The 23394-nt window shown below is 56.9% G+C and overlaps 1 protein-coding gene, 1 non-coding gene and 3 pseudogenes across 2 annotated transcripts; all 5 read left to right on the top strand.

The window, feature by feature from the left end:
• Window positions 1-204: 204 nt before the first annotated feature.
• Window positions 205-379, top strand: LOC142791333 (U2 spliceosomal RNA; annotated as a pseudogene).
• An 8271-nt stretch (window positions 380-8650) lies between these two features.
• On the top strand, window positions 8651-8822 carry LOC142791346 (U2 spliceosomal RNA; annotated as a pseudogene).
• Window positions 8823-11748: 2926 nt separating this feature from the next.
• On the top strand, window positions 11749-15867 carry LOC142791315 (uncharacterized). The gene has a single exon (XM_075885476.1). It carries the CDS (start codon window positions 11758-11760, stop codon window positions 15514-15516), a length of 3759 nt encoding a protein of 1252 aa, XP_075741591.1. The 5' UTR covers window positions 11749-11757; the 3' UTR covers window positions 15517-15867.
• LOC142791364 (U2 spliceosomal RNA) lies at window positions 15710-15878 on the top strand (annotated as a pseudogene).
• A 2344-nt stretch (window positions 15879-18222) lies between these two features.
• Window positions 18223-18414, top strand: LOC142791401 (U2 spliceosomal RNA). The gene has a single exon (XR_012890195.1). It is a non-coding gene; the product is annotated as a U2 spliceosomal RNA (small nuclear RNA).
• The last annotated feature ends 4980 nt before the right edge of the window (window positions 18415-23394 follow it).

The raw sequence follows: 23394 nt of genomic DNA, 5'->3' as shown, positions 1-23394 counted from the left end.
TGGTGTGTGTAGTGCTTATTCAGGCGTACAGAAGCATGTGCGCATAGCAAGTTTGTACATAGTGTATATAGTTCATCAAGCGTTTTGTCTCTTACGTCAATGAATGTGTATTTATTTACGCCCCTTTTGAACTGTATCCGGCCAAAATATGGCTGCGTATTGTGTACGTATAATGATGTGATTGTTTACTCAGTTGGAAGTGAATAAACTTCTCTTTGATGTAGTATCTGTTCTTATCAGCTTAATATCTGATACGGATCCTATTTGGATCCAAGATATTAAACTTATTTTTGTGATGCGGCGGAGTGCTTGAAGCTTGCTTCACCTCCGCCACGGGTTGGCCCGGTATTGCACTACCTCCGGGATCGGCCCACTCACCCCCTGCGGGGTGAGTTCGACAATAAATTCAATGATAGAAGGAGTGTTCGGATTTACCCATGATACCGGGGTAAACGGCGTGGGTGCGTCGAGTGTCCGAGACGGTGGCGGCACGCCGCCCCGGCTGACGCGGTATTCGCGTGCAGGGAGTGCGCTAGCTGTGTTTACACTTACGATTGCTCTGGGAAAATAAATGTTTCCGTGTGTATTTCATATATGGAGGGTCTCTTTTATTTTGTTATGTTCACACGTACATACTCAAGTTTCTTATTTTTTTTAACATTCCTACTCATATTAATAAAACTATTGAGGAAATTATCATTACTGTTTCGGAGGAAAGCTAGAAGTGTGTATACGATGTGTATGCATGTGCGATGTGTATGTATGTATGTGTGTAGAAGTGTGTATGTATGTGCCAAGCTATTTCCGCTTTTCGAATTCACCCGTTTCGCAACGAAAAATAAAAAAGCCTCTAGAAAATGGGGTTTGGTTGGTGTTTCTGTTTACAGTTGCAGTGGCAAGCGAAGGCATTTTTATTTCACATCTTCACGCGGCGTCTGAACCTGAAGACGCGTGCTCTCGCCACGTCTACGCATCTACACTATTCCCCATCACAAATTAAAATCGCAAAGAACGCCACAGGACCCACTCCGCACACACCTGCTGTACGGTGGAGCGGCAAAGCCCCGATGTGCTTTTCCTATGTCCACTGACCTTTGGGGTTTGACGTCCCAAAACCACCATATGATTATGGGAAAATTTCGACCACCTGGGGTTCTTTCACGTGCACCCTAATCTGAGCACAGGGAAATGCAGCCGCCGCGGCCGGGATTCGATCCCACCACCTGCGGGTCAGCAGCCGAGTACCTTACGGCCATCAGACCACCACGGCGGGCATCGCCTTGTTGATCAAACACTTCATTTCTGAACACCATCTCATACCAGCTCATCCACCGTTGGCTCTCGTTAATTACAACGAACATCCTCGCACGCTCACCTCAATGGAATTGCCAGTTGCTGGAAGTTCCAAGGAAATTGCGCACTAGACGTACGGACGCACCACGCACGTACCTGAAGCGACGTGGACCCCAGGACGCGTGAGATCACGCCCCGGGCGCGCTTTGCCTCCGTACCCACTCGTCACTCCTCACAGCTTCACTAAGCCGAGTATGTAGAAGTCGAAGAAGCAGAACAACAAACCAGCCAATCCCCCACAGTGGGTGTGAGCCACAAGTGAAGGTCAACAAAAACAAGCAACACCAGCGAGCGCAGTGACGAAGCTATCGTAATGGGGCGAAATAATCCACGAATATGGCTGCACGTTGACGCACGGTCGCATTTGTGCAACCACCCGTGTCTCCCGAAGACCGTCTGTCGCGAGTCTTCGACGAAAAGCGCAGGCGAGTACTTCTCCACTGATTTCCGCGACCACTTGACGACCGCCTTCGGCCGCCTCATGTCCGTCCGGCACGATCGACGGAGCGCCGCACCAGCGCCTCGTACACGCCACCATAGCACTCCTACCCCTCGGAATCAGCAAAACTCGGACGTTTTCGACCACGACAGACAGAACCTGCCGGCCCGTTGAACGCTTGAACGACATCGCAGCGGCAAGTCGCACACTCACGTTCCGTCACCCTCTGCCACATGATCCTTCATTCACCGGCTTCACAACCAACCCACGCGGTAGACGTTTCGCACGCATTCCCGGGTCTGCCTTTCACGGCAGGACCTTCGTCGACCTCGGTGCGGTGTTCCGACACGTCGGAACTTGCAAGGCATATGTTGAGCGTGCTGAAGCAGCCAAAGGCACCACCTTTTCACCTTTTTGCCGATGATTGTGGGCGTCGTTGCAGAGGCGTTGCTTGGGCAGCCGGCGTAGAAGCCATGTTGGATGGGTGACGTATTCACATTTTGCACAATCATTTTTTTTTTTTTTTTCCTTCCAGACTTTGGTGCTCGAGTTGGACATGTACACTATGCATCAGTTTTTAAAACAAGTGCTGTAGCATCTCTCGCGACATGCCTGATAATGTTCGCCGGCAAGCATTTGGTGTGACGTCATGGGCGCATAGAGAGTACGCATGCAAGCAAGCACGCGTGGCTTCGACCTCTGGGAAAAAGAAGGTTTCAGTTTTAACATGTTTGTAAGCGAAACTAGAAACTTCAAGCGGACTGGGGATAAAAGCAATGCCGTGAAGCCAGCGCTGCCGCTGTCGGTGCACAATGCTGGTTGTGCATGGGTGGACGTCGGAATTGCTTTGCTACTGTTTGCCCGGCTTTTGGCCAGAACTAAGTACGAGGTGTGAAAGAATGGATTTTAATTACGTGCTAATGAATTGCATCGCTTCTCGGCCTTTTGGCTAAGATCAAAGTGTCGAGTTAGCTGTCTCTACGAGTCCTCGCGCGAGTCCCGGGGTCACGTCACGTCGGCGTCGGCCCCCGGGCCCTCTCGGAGTTCGAGTTCCAAAGCCAGTGCAAGCCCTTCGCCGCCGCCGCCTCGTGCACGCGGCTGCCACCCTTGGGTTTCGGGCCTTCCCGCCCGGAGACCCTCTACATGCCAGGTCAAGCCAGGCCCCCGGTCCGCCCCTGCTGCCCCGGAGCTCCTAGCTGCGACCCCTGCCACCACCAGACCTTAAGCGGCCCCCGCCTCGGCTGAGCCGCCGCATACCAGTGTGCAGCTCGTCTGCACGTCACGAGTCGTCCCAGAGCCTCGCCCCCCCCGGCAGCTTGCGGGATCCGCCTACCAGCATGGCCATGCCATTTGAGCTCCCGGTAAGGGAGAATTGTTTTATGTTCTCGGCGCCCGAGGGCGACGTCTCTGTTGACGATTTGATTGACGCGGTCGAAAGAACCGCCGGTGACGACAGTGTGTTTGTGCTCCAGCACATGGGGGGAGCAAAATTCCTAGTGTGCACGCGGAACGCCAGTCAGGCGACGAGGCTAATGGTGGCAGAGGGGTTCGAAGTTAACAGCGTGAAGGTGCCGGTAGAGGCAGTCGGGCCGCCGGTGACGTACGTGAACGTCTACCGTTATCCGGCTTTCCTGCCCGACGAGGTCCTCAGTAACGCTTTAGCCCAGTTTGGCAAGGTTAAGAGCATCTCCTTTGCCACCTTACCCTCTCGCCAGACTAAGTTGAACGGGGTCAGGTTAGTTAAGATAGAAATGAGCCGCCCCGTTCCTAACTTTTTGACAATCGCCGGGCACAGGGTAATGTGCGAATACCGGGGGATGCGGCGCGTGTGCGCGCGCTGTGGCGAGTCTGGGCATATGGCAACCGCGTGTACCACCGCCTATTGTAAACGATGTAGCACTTTCGGCCACGAGACGGAGGGTTGTAGTGCAGAATGTAAGCGCTGCGGTGGTCAGCACGGTACCGCGGAGTGCTTCCGCAGGCGCTCTTACGCGTCGGCAGCCCGCGGTTTCCCTTCCTTGCCTGACCGCGCTACAGCCCCTTCCCAGTTACGCAGCCCCGCTTCACCAAGGGCAGTTGGCTCCTCCTCGCGCCTGCAGGTGCTCTCGCCCAAGTCGTCATCCCGCACGACTACGAAGGCCCCCCTTTCTGAGGAGCGCGATACGAGCTCTGACCAGGTCACAGACAGCGGCGGAACTACCACCTTGACCGCAACGGTGGAGGAGACGCGGATGAAGGCTTCTACCGCGCCCGCCTCATCCTCCGACACGGAATCGAGCGATTTTGAAACCGTGTCGACTCCATCGTCACCCCTCGCGTCACCCGCACACCCGCTGGGCGAGGTTGTTTGCCAAAGTTTGCCTGTTGCACCGGAAGCGTCGCCCGATGCCCCTGTGCTGGATGCGGCAAGTTCCCCCGACCCGAAAGCACCCGCGAACGCGCTGGCCCCAGTGACCTCTGAGGACCTGAAACCCCAAGCCCAAGACCCCGCCCGGGACGAGGTACCCATAGTAAGCCGCGGGTTTTACATGCTTCCCGGCGATCGTGACGGCGACAGGACCACCCTTCTCCCTCCCTCCGTTCCCTCAGCGCTACGCCCAAATACGACGGCGGACCAATCGGCACCCGGCCGCGAGCAGCGAACCCGCTCGCGCTCCCGAAGGCGGAAAGACGACGTTGAGACCGCCCGCCACAGGACTCCTAGCAAGGAGCCAAGGCAGCGCCGACCCGGGCCTGAAGGGCGGAGCAGCGACAGCGATGCTCCCCCGCACGCAAAAGCGAAGAAGCTCGACACAAACAGCGCCGGCAAAGGGGAGCCCCCCCCCAAACCTGCTGGCCCCCAACATTGAGTATGCGCCCGATCTCTGCCCTCGCCGGCTGCGTAGCTTCCCTCTCCTCACCCGCCCTCTCGCAGCCTCCTCCTTTCTTTCGGCGCCGTATGTTTCCCCCTCTCCGTAGCGCCGGCGCGCGCTGCTTCCTCCTTTCCCCCTCCGCACTCCGTCTGTCGTTACGTCACGCTAGCCGATGACGCCACTGCGATTTGCAACTTGGAACGTTCGCGGGTTTCGCAACCGAGTCAAGCAAAGCGCTGTGGTGTCGTTCGCCAAGAACCAGGGCATCGACCTTCTGTTCGTGCAGGAAGCCAACTTTAGGACCCCTCTCGACGTGACCCTTTTCCGTCGTAACTGTCAGGTCGAAGGGTTTTTTTCCCTGACGAATGCCAAGGCGTGTGGCGTCGGCGTGATTTTCGTCTCGGGCCGTTACCGGGAAAAGGCGCATTGCGTGTTCGGAGCAGACGGACGAACCCTCCTACTCGACTTATTTATCGACGGGAGGAAGTTTCGATTCACTAACGTCTACGCACCCGTCACGCGTTCGGACACCAATCGGTTCTTCCGGGACCTGCACGCCTACCTTCTCGAGCCCCTTCCCCACGTGGTCCTCGGCGACTTTAACTGCGTCGTCGACACCACGAGGGATGTAAGAGGCCCGGGGCGCGGTGGCTCATCCTACCACGCCAAGGAGCTCACCAAGATTCTACGACACCTCATGCTCACGGACGCCTGGGTCCACCACCACGGTGATGACTTTGTACCAACCCGCACGTCAAGACACACAGAGAGCCGGCTAGACCGCATTTATGTTCCAGACATGCTACTTCCCCTTGTCATCTCGTGCGAGGTCCTCGCTCTGCCGAACACCCTGGTGAAGTCATCGGACCACGCCCCAGTGGTAGTAACCGTGAAAGCGAAGCCGGGTGCCCGGCGGCGTGACGCAGCCTGGCGCCTCGACCCCGTGATCTTGCAAGACGATGAGTGCGTCGCGCGCATTAGGTCTCGGCTGGAAAGTTCGCTCCTGGCTTCCCCCTGCGCATCCCCGGCCGATTGGGACGACCTGAAGGCGACGTGGCGGGAACTCCTGCAGCAGGAGGGTAGCGCACGGAAGAAGCGTTTAACAGCAAGACTGAATGAGATTCTACGCAGAATCCGGATTATCCAAAGTGCTGACGCTCTCACGACTTGCACTCGCGACTACTTGGACTCACTCATGGTCCAACACGACAGGCTGCTCAGTGCGACTGCCAAGGGAACCCGAGCGGCGCGAGCCGTCCCGGGCGATCCGTCGGACGCGGACTTGCGCGAGGTCAGTGGGAACGGGTCGCTGCGCATCTCGGAAGTGTTGCGCCCCGACGGCACACTTACTTCAGACCCGGCAGAGATCGAGGCCACATTTCGCGACCACTTCAAGGTGGCCTTTAGCGAACCCGACCCGAGCGAAGTGCAGCCCGACCCCGCCCTCGACAAGGCCTTATTCAAGAACCTCCGACGCCTCGAAGTCGACGAATGCGAGACCCTATGCGCTCCCGCTTCACTCGACGAACTCCGCCAGGCAATCAGGTCAATGTCGCCCAACTCGGCGCCAGGCATCGATGGCCTGACAGCGGGGTTCTACATGACCTTTTTTGACGTCCTTGGCCCCCCCCTTCTGCATATCGTCAACCTGGTACTGGGGGAGCGTGCAAAGCCGGCCTCCTTCGGTGCGGGACGGATCGTCCTGATCCTTAAAGACGGTGCGCCCCCGAACGACCCGTCATCTTGGCGCCCGATCACCCTACTTAATGTAGATTATAAGATCGTGGCGGCCATAGTAAACAACAGAACGAAGGTTTTCCTGCCGGACTTGATCGCTCCGCACCAGTCCTGCGCTGTCCCTGGCCGCTCTATGTACACCAACCTAACGTTGACCAGGGACGTGTTCGAGTATGCCTCCTACAAGCGAGTCGCTGGGGCCTTCCTCTCCCTGGACCAGGCTAAGGCCTTTGACAGGGTGAGGCACTCCTACCTGCTTGGAACGCTGGCCGAGTTTGGTTTCCCGGAAGAGTTCGTCGCGGTCATCGCGCTTCTTTACCAGGACCTGCAGTGCTGCGTAGCTGTGAACGGTGCCACGACCGACTCTTTCCCGTACACAAGAGGTATCAGGCAGGGGTGCCCGTTAGGCCCGACCCTTTTCGTCCTTTCCATCGAGCCACTCATAACATCTGTGGCCAGCGACGAACGCATCAGGGGCCTGCCACTAACGGGCCTGGAGGAGTTGAAGATCCTGGCCTTCGCGGACGACCTCTCACTCTTTCTAAGAGATGCACGCAGTCTCGTTCGCTTCCGCCAGGTATTCAGCACCTATGCCGCCGCATCGGGAGCAAGGCTAAACGAAGCCAAGAGTAAGGCCTTGCTCTTTGGCCCTTTTCCGGCTGAGGCTATTGGGACGATCGAGGCTGTCTCTGCTGTGAAAGTCCTGGGAGTGCTATTCACCTGCGAGGGTGTGGCGGCATCCACCTGGCGTAGAGTGATAGACAGGGCCCACCTACTTATTGAACGCGCCAAGCTCTCCGACCTTACCCTGCGTGACAAAGCCGTAGCGGTGAAGACCAGCATCTGCGCCCTCGCCTCCCACGTTAGCCGAGTGACCACCATGCCCACCAGAATTGCGAACCACCTCAACCAGCTCATAACAGCTTTTATGTGGGATGGCAACCCCCCGCCAGTCAAGCGCCACCTTCTGCAGCTCGCACCGAGCGAGGGAGGACTTGGCCTCCCCCATGTCCAGACCACGAGCAAGATCCTCGCCTTGAAGACCGCCCGTGCGCTAGCGCAGAAGAGCGACTATGCGGGCAGGGGTTTACTCCTCTACTGGAGCAGCGTGGGCAACGACTGGCTTGAAGCGGGTGGTCACTCCGGACCCTTTGCCGAGTCGCCCTCCCCCTTTTATAGGGTGGCGGCAGCGACTATGCGTATGCTCGCAAAGGAGGTCCCTGGATGCGAGATCGAGTCCGACCCGCCAGCCAGACTGGTCGAGACACTCACGGCCCACCAGCTCGACGAAGACGACAAGCGACGTGCTAGGCGAGCGATGCGAGAAATCGCTACGTTCAGTCGAGACACCCCCCGTGAGGTCCAAGACTTCCTTTGGAAACGGGCGTGGAACGTCCTCCCCACGAGGCAAAGGTTACACCATTTCGGTATCGTTCCCGACGCCCGCTGCCCGAACTGCCGAGAGACAGAAACACAAGACCACGCGCTCCTAAACTGCCCTGCTGCGAGACCCGTATGGCGCATGATTGCGCAGTGCTTCGGCATCCGCCCTCCGCCAAACCACAGACGCAACAAGGGCACCTTCGCGCGAGTGGTCTTCGCCCTCACTCTCTTTGTGATATGGCAGCGCCGTTCGCTAGCAGAAGCGAGGAGGAAGCCCGTTAGAGCCGCGTACCCCACAGTGAGCCGAATCAAGCGATTGGTGTGGGCGCACCTCTCGGAGGAGTTGGAGGCTAGTGGCGAGGAATCCTTCCTCCGGCGCTGGCACACCAGATTTTTCTTCCTGCGCAATGGTAAATTAGTGTCCCCCCTAATCCCCTATTAACTACCCCCCAACTCTGTAACCAAGCGGGGCCACCCCCCCCCCCCCCTTATAGCACAAGCACAGACATGTAGCCCTTCCCTCGGTCGTAGTTACACTGATATTAAGGCGTGCTCCATGCACGAGGTATCTTCTGGTCCCCCCTGTTAACCGCCCCCCCCCCCCCCCGTAGTGTTTATGTTTGTTTGCGGGAGCGCCGCTTATCTTTGTATAAAGTTTCTTTTCGGCATGTAAATACGTAATAGATCATGTGCTTTCATTTCACTGTATCCATTGTCTATGTAAATAGGTTTTGTATATTATATGATTTACTGTACAATACAACTGTGTTCTTCTTGTGCCCAAATTGGGTCAAGTGCTGTCTTGAGTGTCATTACAGCCGAATTCCTGGCTGGGTATTTGTAAATATTTCTGTTCTGTTGCCGAATGTGTTGAGAGTCTAAATAAACTTCTCTTTGTTGTAGTATCTGTTCTTATCAGCTTAATATCTGATACGGATCCTATTTGGATCCAAGATATTAAACTTATTTTTGTGATGCGGCGGAGTGCTTGAAGCTTGCTTCACCTCCGCCACGGGTTGGCCCGGTATTGCACTACCTCCGGGATCGGCCCACTCACCCCCTGCGGGGTGAGTTCGACAATAAATTCAATGATAGAAGGAGTGTTCGGATTTACCCATGATACCGGGGTAAACGGCGTGGGTGCGTCGAGTGTCCGAGACGGTGGCGGCACGCCGCCCCGGCTGACGCGGTATTCGCGTGCAGGGAGTGCGCTAGCTGTGTTTACACTTACGATTGCTCTGGGAAAATAAATGTTTCCGTGTGTATTTCATATATGGAGGGTCTCTTTTATTTTGTTATGTTCACACGTACATACTCAAGTTTCTTATTTTTTTTAACATTCCTACTCATATTAATAAAACTATTGAGGAAATTATCATTACTGTTTCGGAGGAAAGCTAGAAGTGTGTATACGATGTGTATGCATGTGCGATGTGTATGTATGTATGTGTGTAGAAGTGTGTATGTATGTGCCAAGCTATTTCCGCTTTTCGAATTCACCCGTTTCGCAACGAAAAATAAAAAAGCCTCTAGAAAATGGGGTTTGGTTGGTGTTTCTGTTTACAGTTGCAGTGGCAAGCGAAGGCATTTTTATTTCACATCTTCACGCGGCGTCTGAACCTGAAGACGCGTGCTCTCGCCACGTCTACGCATCTACACTATTCCCCATCACAAATTAAAATCGCAAAGAACGCCACAGGACCCACTCCGCACACACCTGCTGTACGGTGGAGCGGCAAAGCCCCGATGTGCTTTTCCTATGTCCACTGACCTTTGGGGTTTGACGTCCCAAAACCACCATATGATTATGGGAAAATTTCGACCACCTGGGGTTCTTTCACGTGCACCCTAATCTGAGCACAGGGAAATGCAGCCGCCGCGGCCGGGATTCGATCCCACCACCTGCGGGTCAGCAGCCGAGTACCTTACGGCCATCAGACCACCACGGCGGGCATCGCCTTGTTGATCAAACACTTCATTTCTGAACACCATCTCATACCAGCTCATCCACCGTTGGCTCTCGTTAATTACAACGAACATCCTCGCACGCTCACCTCAATGGAATTGCCAGTTGCTGGAAGTTCCAAGGAAATTGCGCACTAGACGTACGGACGCACCACGCACGTACCTGAAGCGACGTGGACCCCAGGACGCGTGAGATCACGCCCCGGGCGCGCTTTGCCTCCGTACCCACTCGTCACTCCTCACAGCTTCACTAAGCCGAGTATGTAGAAGTCGAAGAAGCAGAACAACAAACCAGCCAATCCCCCACAGTGGGTGTGAGCCACAAGTGAAGGTCAACAAAAACAAGCAACACCAGCGAGCGCAGTGACGAAGCTATCGTAATGGGGCGAAATAATCCACGAATATGGCTGCACGTTGACGCACGGTCGCATTTGTGCAACCACCCGTGTCTCCCGAAGACCGTCTGTCGCGAGTCTTCGACGAAAAGCGCAGGCGAGTACTTCTCCACTGATTTCCGCGACCACTTGACGACCGCCTTCGGCCGCCTCATGTCCGTCCGGCACGATCGACGGAGCGCCGCACCAGCGCCTCGTACACGCCACCATAGCACTCCTACCCCTCGGAATCAGCAAAACTCGGACGTTTTCGACCACGACAGACAGAACCTGCCGGCCCGTTGAACGCTTGAACGACATCGCAGCGGCAAGTCGCACACTCACGTTCCGTCACCCTCTGCCACATGATCCTTCATTCACCGGCTTCACAACCAACCCACGCGGTAGACGTTTCGCACGCATTCCCGGGTCTGCCTTTCACGGCAGGACCTTCGTCGACCTCGGTGCGGTGTTCCGACACGTCGGAACTTGCAAGGCATATGTTGAGCGTGCTGAAGCAGCCAAAGGCACCACCTTTTCACCTTTTTGCCGATGATTGTGGGCGTCGTTGCAGAGGCGTTGCTTGGGCAGCCGGCGTAGAAGCCATGTTGGATGGGTGACGTATTCACATTTTGCACAATCATTTTTTTTTTTTTTCCTTCCAGACTTTGGTGCTCGAGTTGGACATGTACACTATGCATCAGTTTTTAAAACAAGTGCTGTAGCATCTCTCGCGACATGCCTGATAATGTTCGCCGGCAAGCATTTGGTGTGACGTCATGGGCGCATAGAGAGTACGCATGCAAGCAAGCACGCGTGGCTTCGACCTCTGGGAAAAAGAAGGTTTCAGTTTTAACATGTTTGTAAGCGAAACTAGAAACTTCAAGCGGACTGGGGATAAAAGCAATGCCGTGAAGCCAGCGCTGCCGCTGTCGGTGCACAATGCTGGTTGTGCATGGGTGGACGTCGGAATTGCTTTGCTACTGTTTGCCCGGCTTTTGGCCAGAACTAAGTACGAGGTGTGAAAGAATGGATTTTAATTACGTGCTAATGAATTGCATCGCTTCTCGGCCTTTTGGCTAAGATCAAAGTGTAGTCGTGTGGCTTGACCGCCCTGCACTTTCGATCTTCGTGGAAGCAACCGGAACCCGCCCGGTTACAGCGGCGTCTTTCTCCCTTCCCTCACCCAGCCCTATCCACGGCTACCACTGCTCTTGGGTGCCTGCTGCCTGCTGTTGCTGCCCGGATTGCTGCCTGCCTGCCTGGTGTTTCGCTGCCATCACCGCCTGGTCCTGCTCGCCTGGTTTCGGCGCTCGCTCCGCCGCCTGCTGCCTGGGTCCGCTCTCCTCCTCGCCGCCTGCCCAGCGGCGCTCGCTCGTCGCTGGCCTCGCCGCCCGCTCCGCTGCTTGGTCCCGCCTGCTCGCCGCCTGCCCGCTCGCCGCCTGCCTAGCGGCGCTTGCTCGCCGCTACCGCCCGGGGCCGCCTGCTTGCCCCCTGCTCCCGCCTGCTGCTCCGGCGCCTCGCCAGCTATGTGGTCGCCCTGCTGGCCTCCCTGCCGCTGCTCCCGGAGACTCTCCCTGACCAGCGGTGGTCGCCGCGTCCCATGAGGCCGTCCTGATCTTCTGGCCGTCCTGCTTAGCGGGGCCGCTGGAACATGGCCTCCGGGGGCAACCCTGCTCCCGACGACAGCGAGGACGATGGCGACCCTCCCGTCCAGGAGCGCCAGCCTGAGCGTGAGGGTACCACCCTCACGCTCTTCTTTCCACTCCCGGCGACGTTTCTATGCTGCGAGGAGGGCTGCGCGACCGCCTACAACCCAGAAGTGTGGACGTCGCGCCGCCAGTCGCTGCAGCGGCACCTCGAAGGGGAGCATGGCGTGCGGATAACCCGGACGGTATACAACTGCACCATTTGCGGCGCTACGCTGGGGAAACGGCCGACAACGCATGGCTGCCTGGTGAACCTTCCAGCTGCTGCCCCTCCCCCCCCTCACCGGCACCAGTGCCCGACCTGCTCGAGCTCCTTCACGTCAAGGAAGGGGCTCTACAATCATGAGCAACGGCACCGTAGGGAGGAGGCACTTTTGGCCCGGCAGAACGCTACTGCCGGTCCACCACCAGCAGCCGCTGTGGCCGGTCCTTCAGGAGAGTCCTGCCGTGCAGGGGACACCAGGACGCCACCTCATCAGCCTCCACCTGGACCGGCTACACCCCCACATCCCCCCCTTTTGTCGGCGGTTTCCCCCACGCAGGCTGAAGGCGAGCTGACGGCGGACCAATGCCCCCCTGCCCCAAGCACCGTGACCGGGCCTCCCTCACAGGAGGTCACATCTGCTCCTATGGATGGAGATGGGGCCCTGGGGGAGCTTCCACTCGGAGCGACGCCCGACTCTGCGGACGACGACGGCACGGAGAGCGCGCCTGTACACCAGGCGGACAATACGGGTGACGACCAGCCGGGTGATGACTCCAACCAGGCAGTACCGGCAGGCGATGACGTCAGCTCCTCGGAGGAGTACGCCAGCCCAGCTGTGGACGACACCGAGGAGCCAGCTAACCAGCAGATGGGGCGCGTCGTCGAGTTGTCGGCGCCTACCGAGCAGGCGACGACACTCGCAAACAACTTTGGCGAAGCGGGGCGAGAACCCGCCGAACCGACAGCGCCCCATGGTGACGTCACCGGCAGCAACTACGGTACACAGGACGAGGCAGCTGACACCCTGGGGCCCGAGAGTGCCTGGTTCCTGGCGGAGGTGACGGCAGAGCTACGAGACCTTGGCCGGAGCCCTGTGTCGGAGGAGCAATGGGCGCGGTTCGAGCCCATCCTGGACCGCGCCGAGGCAGCCATCGTTGACCATCTTCGGCTGCCCTGTCGGGGCTCACGCCAAACACCACCTCGGCGTGAGATAAACCCCGACAATGCTTCTCTCATACAGGGACTTTACAGGAGAAACCGGCGACGGGCTGTCCGCCTCATCGCGGAGGGCCCGTCCGAGCTCTGCCCCATCAACCCAGGCACCCTTCAAGGCCACTTCACTGAACTCTGGGCCCCGGTAGCCGTGGACACAACGCTCCTCAGGTCACGAGCCCCCACAACAGAGGAGATGGACACGTGCCCCTTCCTGCCAGACGAAGTCGCAGCCAAGCTCCGAAGGTGCGAAAGCACAGCTCCTGGGGAGGACCGTCTGACCTACCACCACTGGAGGCAGGTGGATCCTGACGGGCGGTTCCTGGCGGCGGTGTTCAACATCTGTCTCTTACACCGCCGCACACCCCAGAGCTGGAAATCATCGAGGACGATCCTGATTTACAAGAATGGTGACCGCGAGGATCCTACAAACTGGCGACCCATTGCCCTTGGTCGAACGATCGCCAAACTGTATGCCGGGTGTCTCACGACCCGGCTGCAGCGGTGGTTGGGCGACCATGCGGTCTTGTCCAGGTGTCAGAAGGGCTTCCTGCCGTACGATGGGGTGTTTGAACACAACTTCGTGCTGCAGGGACGCCTGGATGACGCCAGGACAAAAGGTGGGGAGCTGTGCGTAGGTTTCCTCGACTACGCCAATGCCTTTGGCTCGGTCGCCCATCAGGCCCTCGTTGAGGCTGTCCGCGGCGCCGGCGCAGGGGAGACCTTCGCGGAGATCGTGGAGGAGCTCTACCGCGCCAACACCACCTGCGTCGTGGCAGCAGCTGGCACCACGGAGCCTATCCCCATCAGAGCTGGCCTGAGGCAGGGATGTCCACTGAGCGGCCTGCTATTCAACTTGGTGGTGGATCCAGTCATCAGGGCAGTGCAGGGAGGCGATAAGCAGCACAACATCCTTGCTTACGCCGATGATCTGACTCTGCTCGCTGCGGACCCCACCACCTTGCAGCGCCGTCTCAACGTCGTGACAGCCCTCTCGGACCGGCTGGGACTGCGACTCAAGCCCGCCAAGTGCCGCACCCTCCACCTATCCGGGCGCTATCCGGTGGGCACACGGCCCACCACTTTCACCGTTGGAGGCGTCCCGGTTCCGGCACTGGCGGACTACGAGGGGCATCGTTTCCTGGGGCGACCTGTGGGCTTTCGGGTCCTCCCGGACCAAACGACCGTCGACGAGGCCATCCACCTGGGCAGGAAGCTACTCTCCTCAATGCTCACCCCGTGGCAGAGGCTGGATGCAGTTAAAACTTTTTTATATCCAGCTCTCAACTTCGCCATGCGGGTGGGCCTCGCCAGCAAGGGAGAGTGGCAGCGTCTGGATGACGAGCTCCGCCCCCTCATCAAGAAGACCCTGTATGTTCCGGCCAGGGCATCGAACGACTACGTGTACGGGAGCGCACGGGCCGGCACTGCAGGGATCCCTTTGGCGGCGGAGCTGAGTGACATCTGCCGGGTGGACGGGGCCTTCAAGCTCCTGACGTCGACGGACTCGGAGGTTCGGGAGCGGGCAAGGGAGGCGCTGCACCAGGTGGTCTCCAGGCGGCTCCGACGCGATGCTGACGACGAGGACATCGAGGCCTACCTCTCGGGCGACACGGAAGGCGACTTCAGACAGACCCCCACTCAACTTCAGTCTGTCTGGACGGAGGCCCGCAAAGCCTCCCGTCGCCTAACTGTCGCCTGGGAGCTACAAGACCAGGGCGCCCGCATCACCTGCGGGGAGGCCACGGTGTCCGCGCGGAACCGGAACAAGCTGGTGAGAACTCTCCGGGCCATCCTCAGCCAGAACCGGGACCGTTCCCTCGAGGCGAAGCCAAACCAGGGCAAGGCGATGGCGTGTGTAGCAGCGGACCCCGCTAACTCACACTTCATGCGGACCGGCCGCTACACCAGGTTCAAGGAGTGGCGCTTCATTCATCGAGCCCGGCTTAATCTCCTCCCCCTTAACGGCACACGTACCTGGGTGCCTGCAGCTGATAAACGGTGCCGACGCTGCGGGTACAGGGAGGAGACGCTGCCGCACGTACTCTGCCATTGTATGCGGCAGAGCCGGGCAATGACGGAGCGCCACAACGCCATCGTCGCACGTATCAAGAAGGCTGCCCTGGGAAGGTTCACCGTCATCGGGGAGAACCAACAGGTCGGACTTCCCGGCCTGCGACCTGACCTGGTCCTGGCACGAGGCGAGGAAGCCTTGATCCTGGACGTCTGCTGCCCTTTCGACAACAGACTGCAGGCGTTCCAGGAAGCCCGGAGGCTTAAGGAGGAGAAGTACGCCCCCTTACAGCGACATCTCCTCCGACGGTTCCAGCGCGTTTCCGTCGAAGCCATCGTCGTCGGCTGCCTGGGGTCGTGGGATCCGGCTAACGATCGTGTCACGCGCAGACTGTGTTCAAAGAACTATCTGCGGACAATGAAACGCTTGTGCGTCAGTGACACGATCGCGGCTTCCACGGACATTTACCGCCGCCACATCGGTGTACAGTGACATTGTATAGCCAAAGTTTTTAGAGTTGCGATTTTTCCATACTTTTAGACTTATACACCTTTACAGTTTTACCGTTTTTAACTTATGTGTACTAACAGTTTTTAACCCTTTTGTTACCAGATTTTAACTTTTACACTTATATCAAGTTTTCTATTGAGTTTTTCCTAACCATTATGATGTTGTTGTGTCTGAAATATTGAATAAAAAAGTCTGTTCTTATCAGCTTAATATCTGATACGGATCCTATTTGGATCCAAGATATTAAACTTATTTTTGTGATGCGGCGGAGTGCTTGAAGCTTGCTTCACCTCCGCCACGGGTTGGCCCGGTATTGCACTACCTCCGGGATCGGCCCACTCACCCCCTGCGGGGTGAGTTCGACAATAAATTCAATGATAGAAGGAGTGTTCGGATTTACCCATGATACCGGGGTAAACGGCGTGGGTGCGTCGAGTGTCCGAGACGGTGGCGGCACGCCGCCCCGGCTGACGCGGTATTCGCGTGCAGGGAGTGCGCTAGCTGTGTTTACACTTACGATTGCTCTGGGAAAATAAATGTTTCCGTGTGTATTTCATATATGGAGGGTCTCTTTTATTTTGTTATGTTCACACGTACATACTCAAGTTTCTTATTTTTTTTAACATTCCTACTCATATTAATAAAACTATTGAGGAAATTATCATTACTGTTTCGGAGGAAAGCTAGAAGTGTGTATACGATGTGTATGCATGTGCGATGTGTATGTATGTATGTGTGTAGAAGTGTGTATGTATGTGCCAAGCTATTTCCGCTTTTCGAATTCACCCGTTTCGCAACGAAAAATAAAAAAGCCTCTAGAAAATGGGGTTTGGTTGGTGTTTCTGTTTACAGTTGCAGTGGCAAGCGAAGGCATTTTTATTTCACATCTTCACGCGGCGTCTGAACCTGAAGACGCGTGCTCTCGCCACGTCTACGCATCTACACTATTCCCCATCACAAATTAAAATCGCAAAGAACGCCACAGGACCCACTCCGCACACACCTGCTGTACGGTGGAGCGGCAAAGCCCCGATGTGCTTTTCCTATGTCCACTGACCTTTGGGGTTTGACGTCCCAAAACCACCATATGATTATGGGAAAATTTCGACCACCTGGGGTTCTTTCACGTGCACCCTAATCTGAGCACAGGGAAATGCAGCCGCCGCGGCCGGGATTCGATCCCACCACCTGCGGGTCAGCAGCCGAGTACCTTACGGCCATCAGACCACCACGGCGGGCATCGCCTTGTTGATCAAACACTTCATTTCTGAACACCATCTCATACCAGCTCATCCACCGTTGGCTCTCGTTAATTACAACGAACATCCTCGCACGCTCACCTCAATGGAATTGCCAGTTGCTGGAAGTTCCAAGGAAATTGCGCACTAGACGTACGGACGCACCACGCACGTACCTGAAGCGACGTGGACCCCAGGACGCGTGAGATCACGCCCCGGGCGCGCTTTGCCTCCGTACCCACTCGTCACTCCTCACAGCTTCACTAAGCCGAGTATGTAGAAGTCGAAGAAGCAGAACAACAAACCAGCCAATCCCCCACAGTGGGTGTGAGCCACAAGTGAAGGTCAACAAAAACAAGCAACACCAGCGAGCGCAGTGACGAAGCTATCGTAATGGGGCGAAATAATCCACGAATATGGCTGCACGTTGACGCACGGTCGCATTTGTGCAACCACCCGTGTCTCCCGAAGACCGTCTGTCGCGAGTCTTCGACGAAAAGCGCAGGCGAGTACTTCTCCACTGATTTCCGCGACCACTTGACGACCGCCTTCGGCCGCCTCATGTCCGTCCGGCACGATCGACGGAGCGCCGCACCAGCGCCTCGTACACGCCACCATAGCACTCCTACCCCTCGGAATCAGCAAAACTCGGACGTTTTCGACCACGACAGACAGAACCTGCCGGCCCGTTGAACGCTTGAACGACATCGCAGCGGCAAGTCGCACACTCACGTTCCGTCACCCTCTGCCACATGATCCTTCATTCACCGGCTTCACAACCAACCCACGCGGTAGACGTTTCGCACGCATTCCCGGGTCTGCCTTTCACGGCAGGACCTTCGTCGACCTCGGTGCGGTGTTCCGACACGTCGGAACTTGCAAGGCATATGTTGAGCGTGCTGAAGCAGCCAAAGGCACCACCTTTTCACCTTTTTGCCGATGATTGTGGGCGTCGTTGCAGAGGCGTTGCTTGGGCAGCCGGCGTAGAAGCCATGTTGGATGGGTGACGTATTCACATTTTGCACAATCATTTTTTTTTTTTTTTTTTCCTTCCAGACTTTGGTGCTCGAGTTGGACATGTACACTATGCATCAGTTTTTAAAACAAGTGCTGTAGCATCTCTCGCGACATGCCTGATAATGTTCGCCGGCAAGCATTTGGTGTGACGTCATGGGCGCATAGAGAGTACGCATGCAAGCAAGCACGCGTGGCTTCGACCTCTGGGAAAAAGAAGGTTTCAGTTTTAACATGTTTGTAAGCGAAACTAGAAACTTCAAGCGGACTGGGGATAAAAGCAATGCCGTGAAGCCAGCGCTGCCGCTGTCGGTGCACAATGCTGGTTGTGCATGGGTGGACGTCGGAATTGCTTTGCTACTGTTTGCCCGGCTTTTGGCCAGAACTAAGTACGAGGTGTGAAAGAATGGATTTTAATTACGTGCTAATGAATTGCATCGCTTCTCGGCCTTTTGGCTAAGATCAAAGTGTAGTATCTGTTCTTATCAGCTTAATATCTGATACGGATCCTATTTGGATCCAAGATATTAAACTTATTTTTGTGATGCGGCGGAGTGCTTGAAGCTTGCTTCACCTCCGCCACGGGTTGGCCCGGTATTGCACTACCTCCGGGATCGGCCCACTCACCCCCTGCGGGGTGAGTTCGACAATAAATTCAATGATAGAAGGAGTGTTCGGATTTACCCATGATACCGGGGTAAACGGCGTGGGTGCGTCGAGTGTCCGAGACGGTGGCGGCACGCCGCCCCGGCTGACGCGGTATTCGCGTGCAGGGAGTGCGCTAGCTGTGTTTACACTTACGATTGCTCTGGGAAAATAAATGTTTCCGTGTGTATTTCATATATGGAGGGTCTCTTTTATTTTGTTATGTTCACACGTACATACTCAAGTTTCTTATTTTTTTTAACATTCCTACTCATATTAATAAAACTATTGAGGAAATTATCATTACTGTTTCGGAGGAAAGCTAGAAGTGTGTATACGATGTGTATGCATGTGCGATGTGTATGTATGTATGTGTGTAGAAGTGTGTATGTATGTGCCAAGCTATTTCCGCTTTTCGAATTCACCCGTTTCGCAACGAAAAATAAAAAAGCCTCTAGAAAATGGGGTTTGGTTGGTGTTTCTGTTTACAGTTGCAGTGGCAAGCGAAGGCATTTTTATTTCACATCTTCACGCGGCGTCTGAACCTGAAGACGCGTGCTCTCGCCACGTCTACGCATCTACACTATTCCCCATCACAAATTAAAATCGCAAAGAACGCCACAGGACCCACTCCGCACACACCTGCTGTACGGTGGAGCGGCAAAGCCCCGATGTGCTTTTCCTATGTCCACTGACCTTTGGGGTTTGACGTCCCAAAACCACCATATGATTATGGGAAAATTTCGACCACCTGGGGTTCTTTCACGTGCACCCTAATCTGAGCACAGGGAAATGCAGCCGCCGCGGCCGGGATTCGATCCCACCACCTGCGGGTCAGCAGCCGAGTACCTTACGGCCATCAGACCACCACGGCGGGCATCGCCTTGTTGATCAAACACTTCATTTCTGAACACCATCTCATACCAGCTCATCCACCGTTGGCTCTCGTTAATTACAACGAACATCCTCGCACGCTCACCTCAATGGAATTGCCAGTTGCTGGAAGTTCCAAGGAAATTGCGCACTAGACGTACGGACGCACCACGCACGTACCTGAAGCGACGTGGACCCCAGGACGCGTGAGATCACGCCCCGGGCGCGCTTTGCCTCCGTACCCACTCGTCACTCCTCACAGCTTCACTAAGCCGAGTATGTAGAAGTCGAAGAAGCAGAACAACAAACCAGCCAATCCCCCACAGTGGGTGTGAGCCACAAGTGAAGGTCAACAAAAACAAGCAACACCAGCGAGCGCAGTGACGAAGCTATCGTAATGGGGCGAAATAATCCACGAATATGGCTGCACGTTGACGCACGGTCGCATTTGTGCAACCACCCGTGTCTCCCGAAGACCGTCTGTCGCGAGTCTTCGACGAAAAGCGCAGGCGAGTACTTCTCCACTGATTTCCGCGACCACTTGACGACCGCCTTCGGCCGCCTCATGTCCGTCCGGCACGATCGACGGAGCGCCGCACCAGCGCCTCGTACACGCCACCATAGCACTCCTACCCCTCGGAATCAGCAAAACTCGGACGTTTTCGACCACGACAGACAGAACCTGCCGGCCCGTTGAACGCTTGAACGACATCGCAGCGGCAAGTCGCACACTCACGTTCCGTCACCCTCTGCCACATGATCCTTCATTCACCGGCTTCACAACCAACCCACGCGGTAGACGTTTCGCACGCATTCCCGGGTCTGCCTTTCACGGCAGGACCTTCGTCGACCTCGGTGCGGTGTTCCGACACGTCGGAACTTGCAAGGCATATGTTGAGCGTGCTGAAGCAGCCAAAGGCACCACCTTTTCACCTTTTTGCCGATGATTGTGGGCGTCGTTGCAGAGGCGTTGCTTGGGCAGCCGGCGTAGAAGCCATGTTGGATGGGTGACGTATTCACATTTTGCACAATCATTTTTTTTTTTTTTCCTTCCAGACTTTGGTGCTCGAGTTGGACATGTACACTATGCATCAGTTTTTAAAACAAGTGCTGTAGCATCTCTCGCGACATGCCTGATAATGTTCGCCGGCAAGCATTTGGTGTGACGTCATGGGCGCATAGAGAGTACGCATGCAAGCAAGCACGCGTGGCTTCGACCTCTGGGAAAAAGAAGGTTTCAGTTTTAACATGTTTGTAAGCGAAACTAGAAACTTCAAGCGGACTGGGGATAAAAGCAATGCCGTGAAGCCAGCGCTGCCGCTGTCGGTGCACAATGCTGGTTGTGCATGGGTGGACGTCGGAATTGCTTTGCTACTGTTTGCCCGGCTTTTGGCCAGAACTAAGTACGAGGTGTGAAAGAATGGATTTTAATTACGTGCTAATGAATTGCATCGCTTCTCGGCCTTTTGGCTAAGATCAAAGTGTCGAGTTAGCTGTTTTTTTACGAGTCCTCGCGCGAGTCCCGGGGTCACGTCACGTCGGCGTCGGCCCCCGGGCCCTCTCGGAGTTCGAGTTCCAAAGCCAGTGCAAGCCCTTCGCCGCCGCCGCCTCGTGCACGCGGCTGCCACCCTTGGGTTTCGGGCCTTCCCGCCCGGAGACCCTCTACATGCCAGGTCAAGCCAGGCCCCCGGTCCGCCCCTGCTGCCCCGGAGCTCCTAGCTGCGACCCCTGCCACCACCAGACCTTAAGCGGCCCCCGCCTCGGCTGAGCCGCCGCATACCAGTGTGCAGCTCGTCTGCACGTCACGAGTCGTCCCAGAGCCTCGCCCCCCCCGGCAGCTTGCGGGATCCGCCTACCAGCATGGCCATGCCATTTGAGCTCCCGGTAAGGGAGAATTGTTTTATGTTCTCGGCGCCCGAGGGCGACGTCTCTGTTGACGATTTGATTGACGCGGTCGAAAGAACCGCCGGTGACGACAGTGTGTTTGTGCTCCAGCACATGGGGGGAGCAAAATTCCTAGTGTGCACGCGGAACGCCAGTCAGGCGACGAGGCTAATGGTGGCAGAGGGGTTCGAAGTTAACAGCGTGAAGGTGCCGGTAGAGGCAGTCGGGCCGCCGGTGACGTACGTGAACGTCTACCGTTATCCGGCTTTCCTGCCCGACGAGGTCCTCAGTAACGCTTTAGCCCAGTTTGGCAAGGTTAAGAGCATCTCCTTTGCCACCTTACCCTCTCGCCAGACTAAGTTGAACGGGGTCAGGTTAGTTAAGATAGAAATGAGCCGCCCCGTTCCTAACTTTTTGACAATCGCCGGGCACAGGGTAATGTGCGAATACCGGGGGATGCGGCGCGTGTGCGCGCGCTGTGGCGAGTCTGGGCATATGGCAACCGCGTGTACCACCGCCTATTGTAAACGATGTAGCACTTTCGGCCACGAGACGGAGGGTTGTAGTGCAGAATGTAAGCGCTGCGGTGGTCAGCACGGTACCGCGGAGTGCTTCCGCAGGCGCTCTTACGCGTCGGCAGCCCGCGGTTTCCCTTCCTTGCCTGACCGCGCTACAGCCCCTTCCCAGTTACGCAGCCCCGCTTCACCAAGGGCAGTTGGCTCCTCCTCGCGCCTGCAGGTGCTCTCGCCCAAGTCGTCATCCCGCACGACTACGAAGGCCCCCCTTTCTGAGGAGCGCGATACGAGCTCTGACCAGGTCACAGACAGCGGCGGAACTACCACCTTGACCGCAACGGTGGAGGAGACGCGGATGAAGGCTTCTACCGCGCCCGCCTCATCCTCCGACACGGAATCGAGCGATTTTGAAACCGTGTCGACTCCATCGTCACCCCTCGCGTCACCCGCACACCCGCTGGGCGAGGTTGTTTGCCAAAGTTTGCCTGTTGCACCGGAAGCGTCGCCCGATGCCCCTGTGCTGGATGCGGCAAGTTCCCCCGACCCGAAAGCACCCGCGAACGCGCTGGCCCCAGTGACCTCTGAGGACCTGAAACCCCAAGCCCAAGACCCCGCCCGGGACGAGGTACCCATAGTAAGCCGCGGGTTTTACATGCTTCCCGGCGATCGTGACGGCGACAGGACCACCCTTCTCCCTCCCTCCGTTCCCTCAGCGCTACGCCCAAATACGACGGCGGACCAATCGGCACCCGGCCGCGAGCAGCGAACCCGCTCGCGCTCCCGAAGGCGGAAAGACGACGTTGAGACCGCCCGCCACAGGACTCCTAGCAAGGAGCCAAGGCAGCGCCGACCCGGGCCTGAAGGGCGGAGCAGCGACAGCGATGCTCCCCCGCACGCAAAAGCGAAGAAGCTCGACACAAACAGCGCCGGCAAAGGGGAGCCCCCCCCCAAACCTGCTGGCCCCCAACATTGAGTATGCGCCCGATCTCTGCCCTCGCCGGCTGCGTAGCTTCCCTCTCCTCACCCGCCCTCTCGCAGCCTCCTCCTTTCTTTCGGCGCCGTATGTTTCCCCCTCTCCGTAGCGCCGGCGCGCGCTGCTTCCTCCTTTCCCCCTCCGCACTCCGTCTGTCGTTACGTCACGCTAGCCGATGACGCCACTGCGATTTGCAACTTGGAACGTTCGCGGGTTTCGCAACCGAGTCAAGCAAAGCGCTGTGGTGTCGTTCGCCAAGAACCAGGGCATCGACCTTCTGTTCGTGCAGGAAGCCAACTTTAGGACCCCTCTCGACGTGACCCTTTTCCGTCGTAACTGTCAGGTCGAAGGGTTTTTTTCCCTGACGAATGCCAAGGCGTGTGGCGTCGGCGTGATTTTCGTCTCGGGCCGTTACCGGGAAAAGGCGCATTGCGTGTTCGGAGCAGACGGACGAACCCTCCTACTCGACTTATTTATCGACGGGAGGAAGTTTCGATTCACTAACGTCTACGCACCCGTCACGCGTTCGGACACCAATCGGTTCTTCCGGGACCTGCACGCCTACCTTCTCGAGCCCCTTCCCCACGTGGTCCTCGGCGACTTTAACTGCGTCGTCGACACCACGAGGGATGTAAGAGGCCCGGGGCGCGGTGGCTCATCCTACCACGCCAAGGAGCTCACCAAGATTCTACGACACCTCATGCTCACGGACGCCTGG

Source organism: Rhipicephalus microplus, unplaced genomic scaffold (assembly GCF_043290135.1).
Source record: "Rhipicephalus microplus isolate Deutch F79 unplaced genomic scaffold, USDA_Rmic scaffold_165, whole genome shotgun sequence".
In the NCBI taxonomy this organism is placed as follows: domain Eukaryota; kingdom Metazoa; phylum Arthropoda; class Arachnida; order Ixodida; family Ixodidae; genus Rhipicephalus; species Rhipicephalus microplus.
This window is presented reverse-complemented; position numbering and strand designations above follow the sequence as displayed.

Bases quoted from the DNA above. Each gene is read 5' to 3' on its own strand.
- LOC142791315 (XM_075885476.1), top strand. From the start codon at position 11,758: ATGGCCTCCGGGGGCAACCCTGCTCCCGACGACAGCGAGGACGATGGC.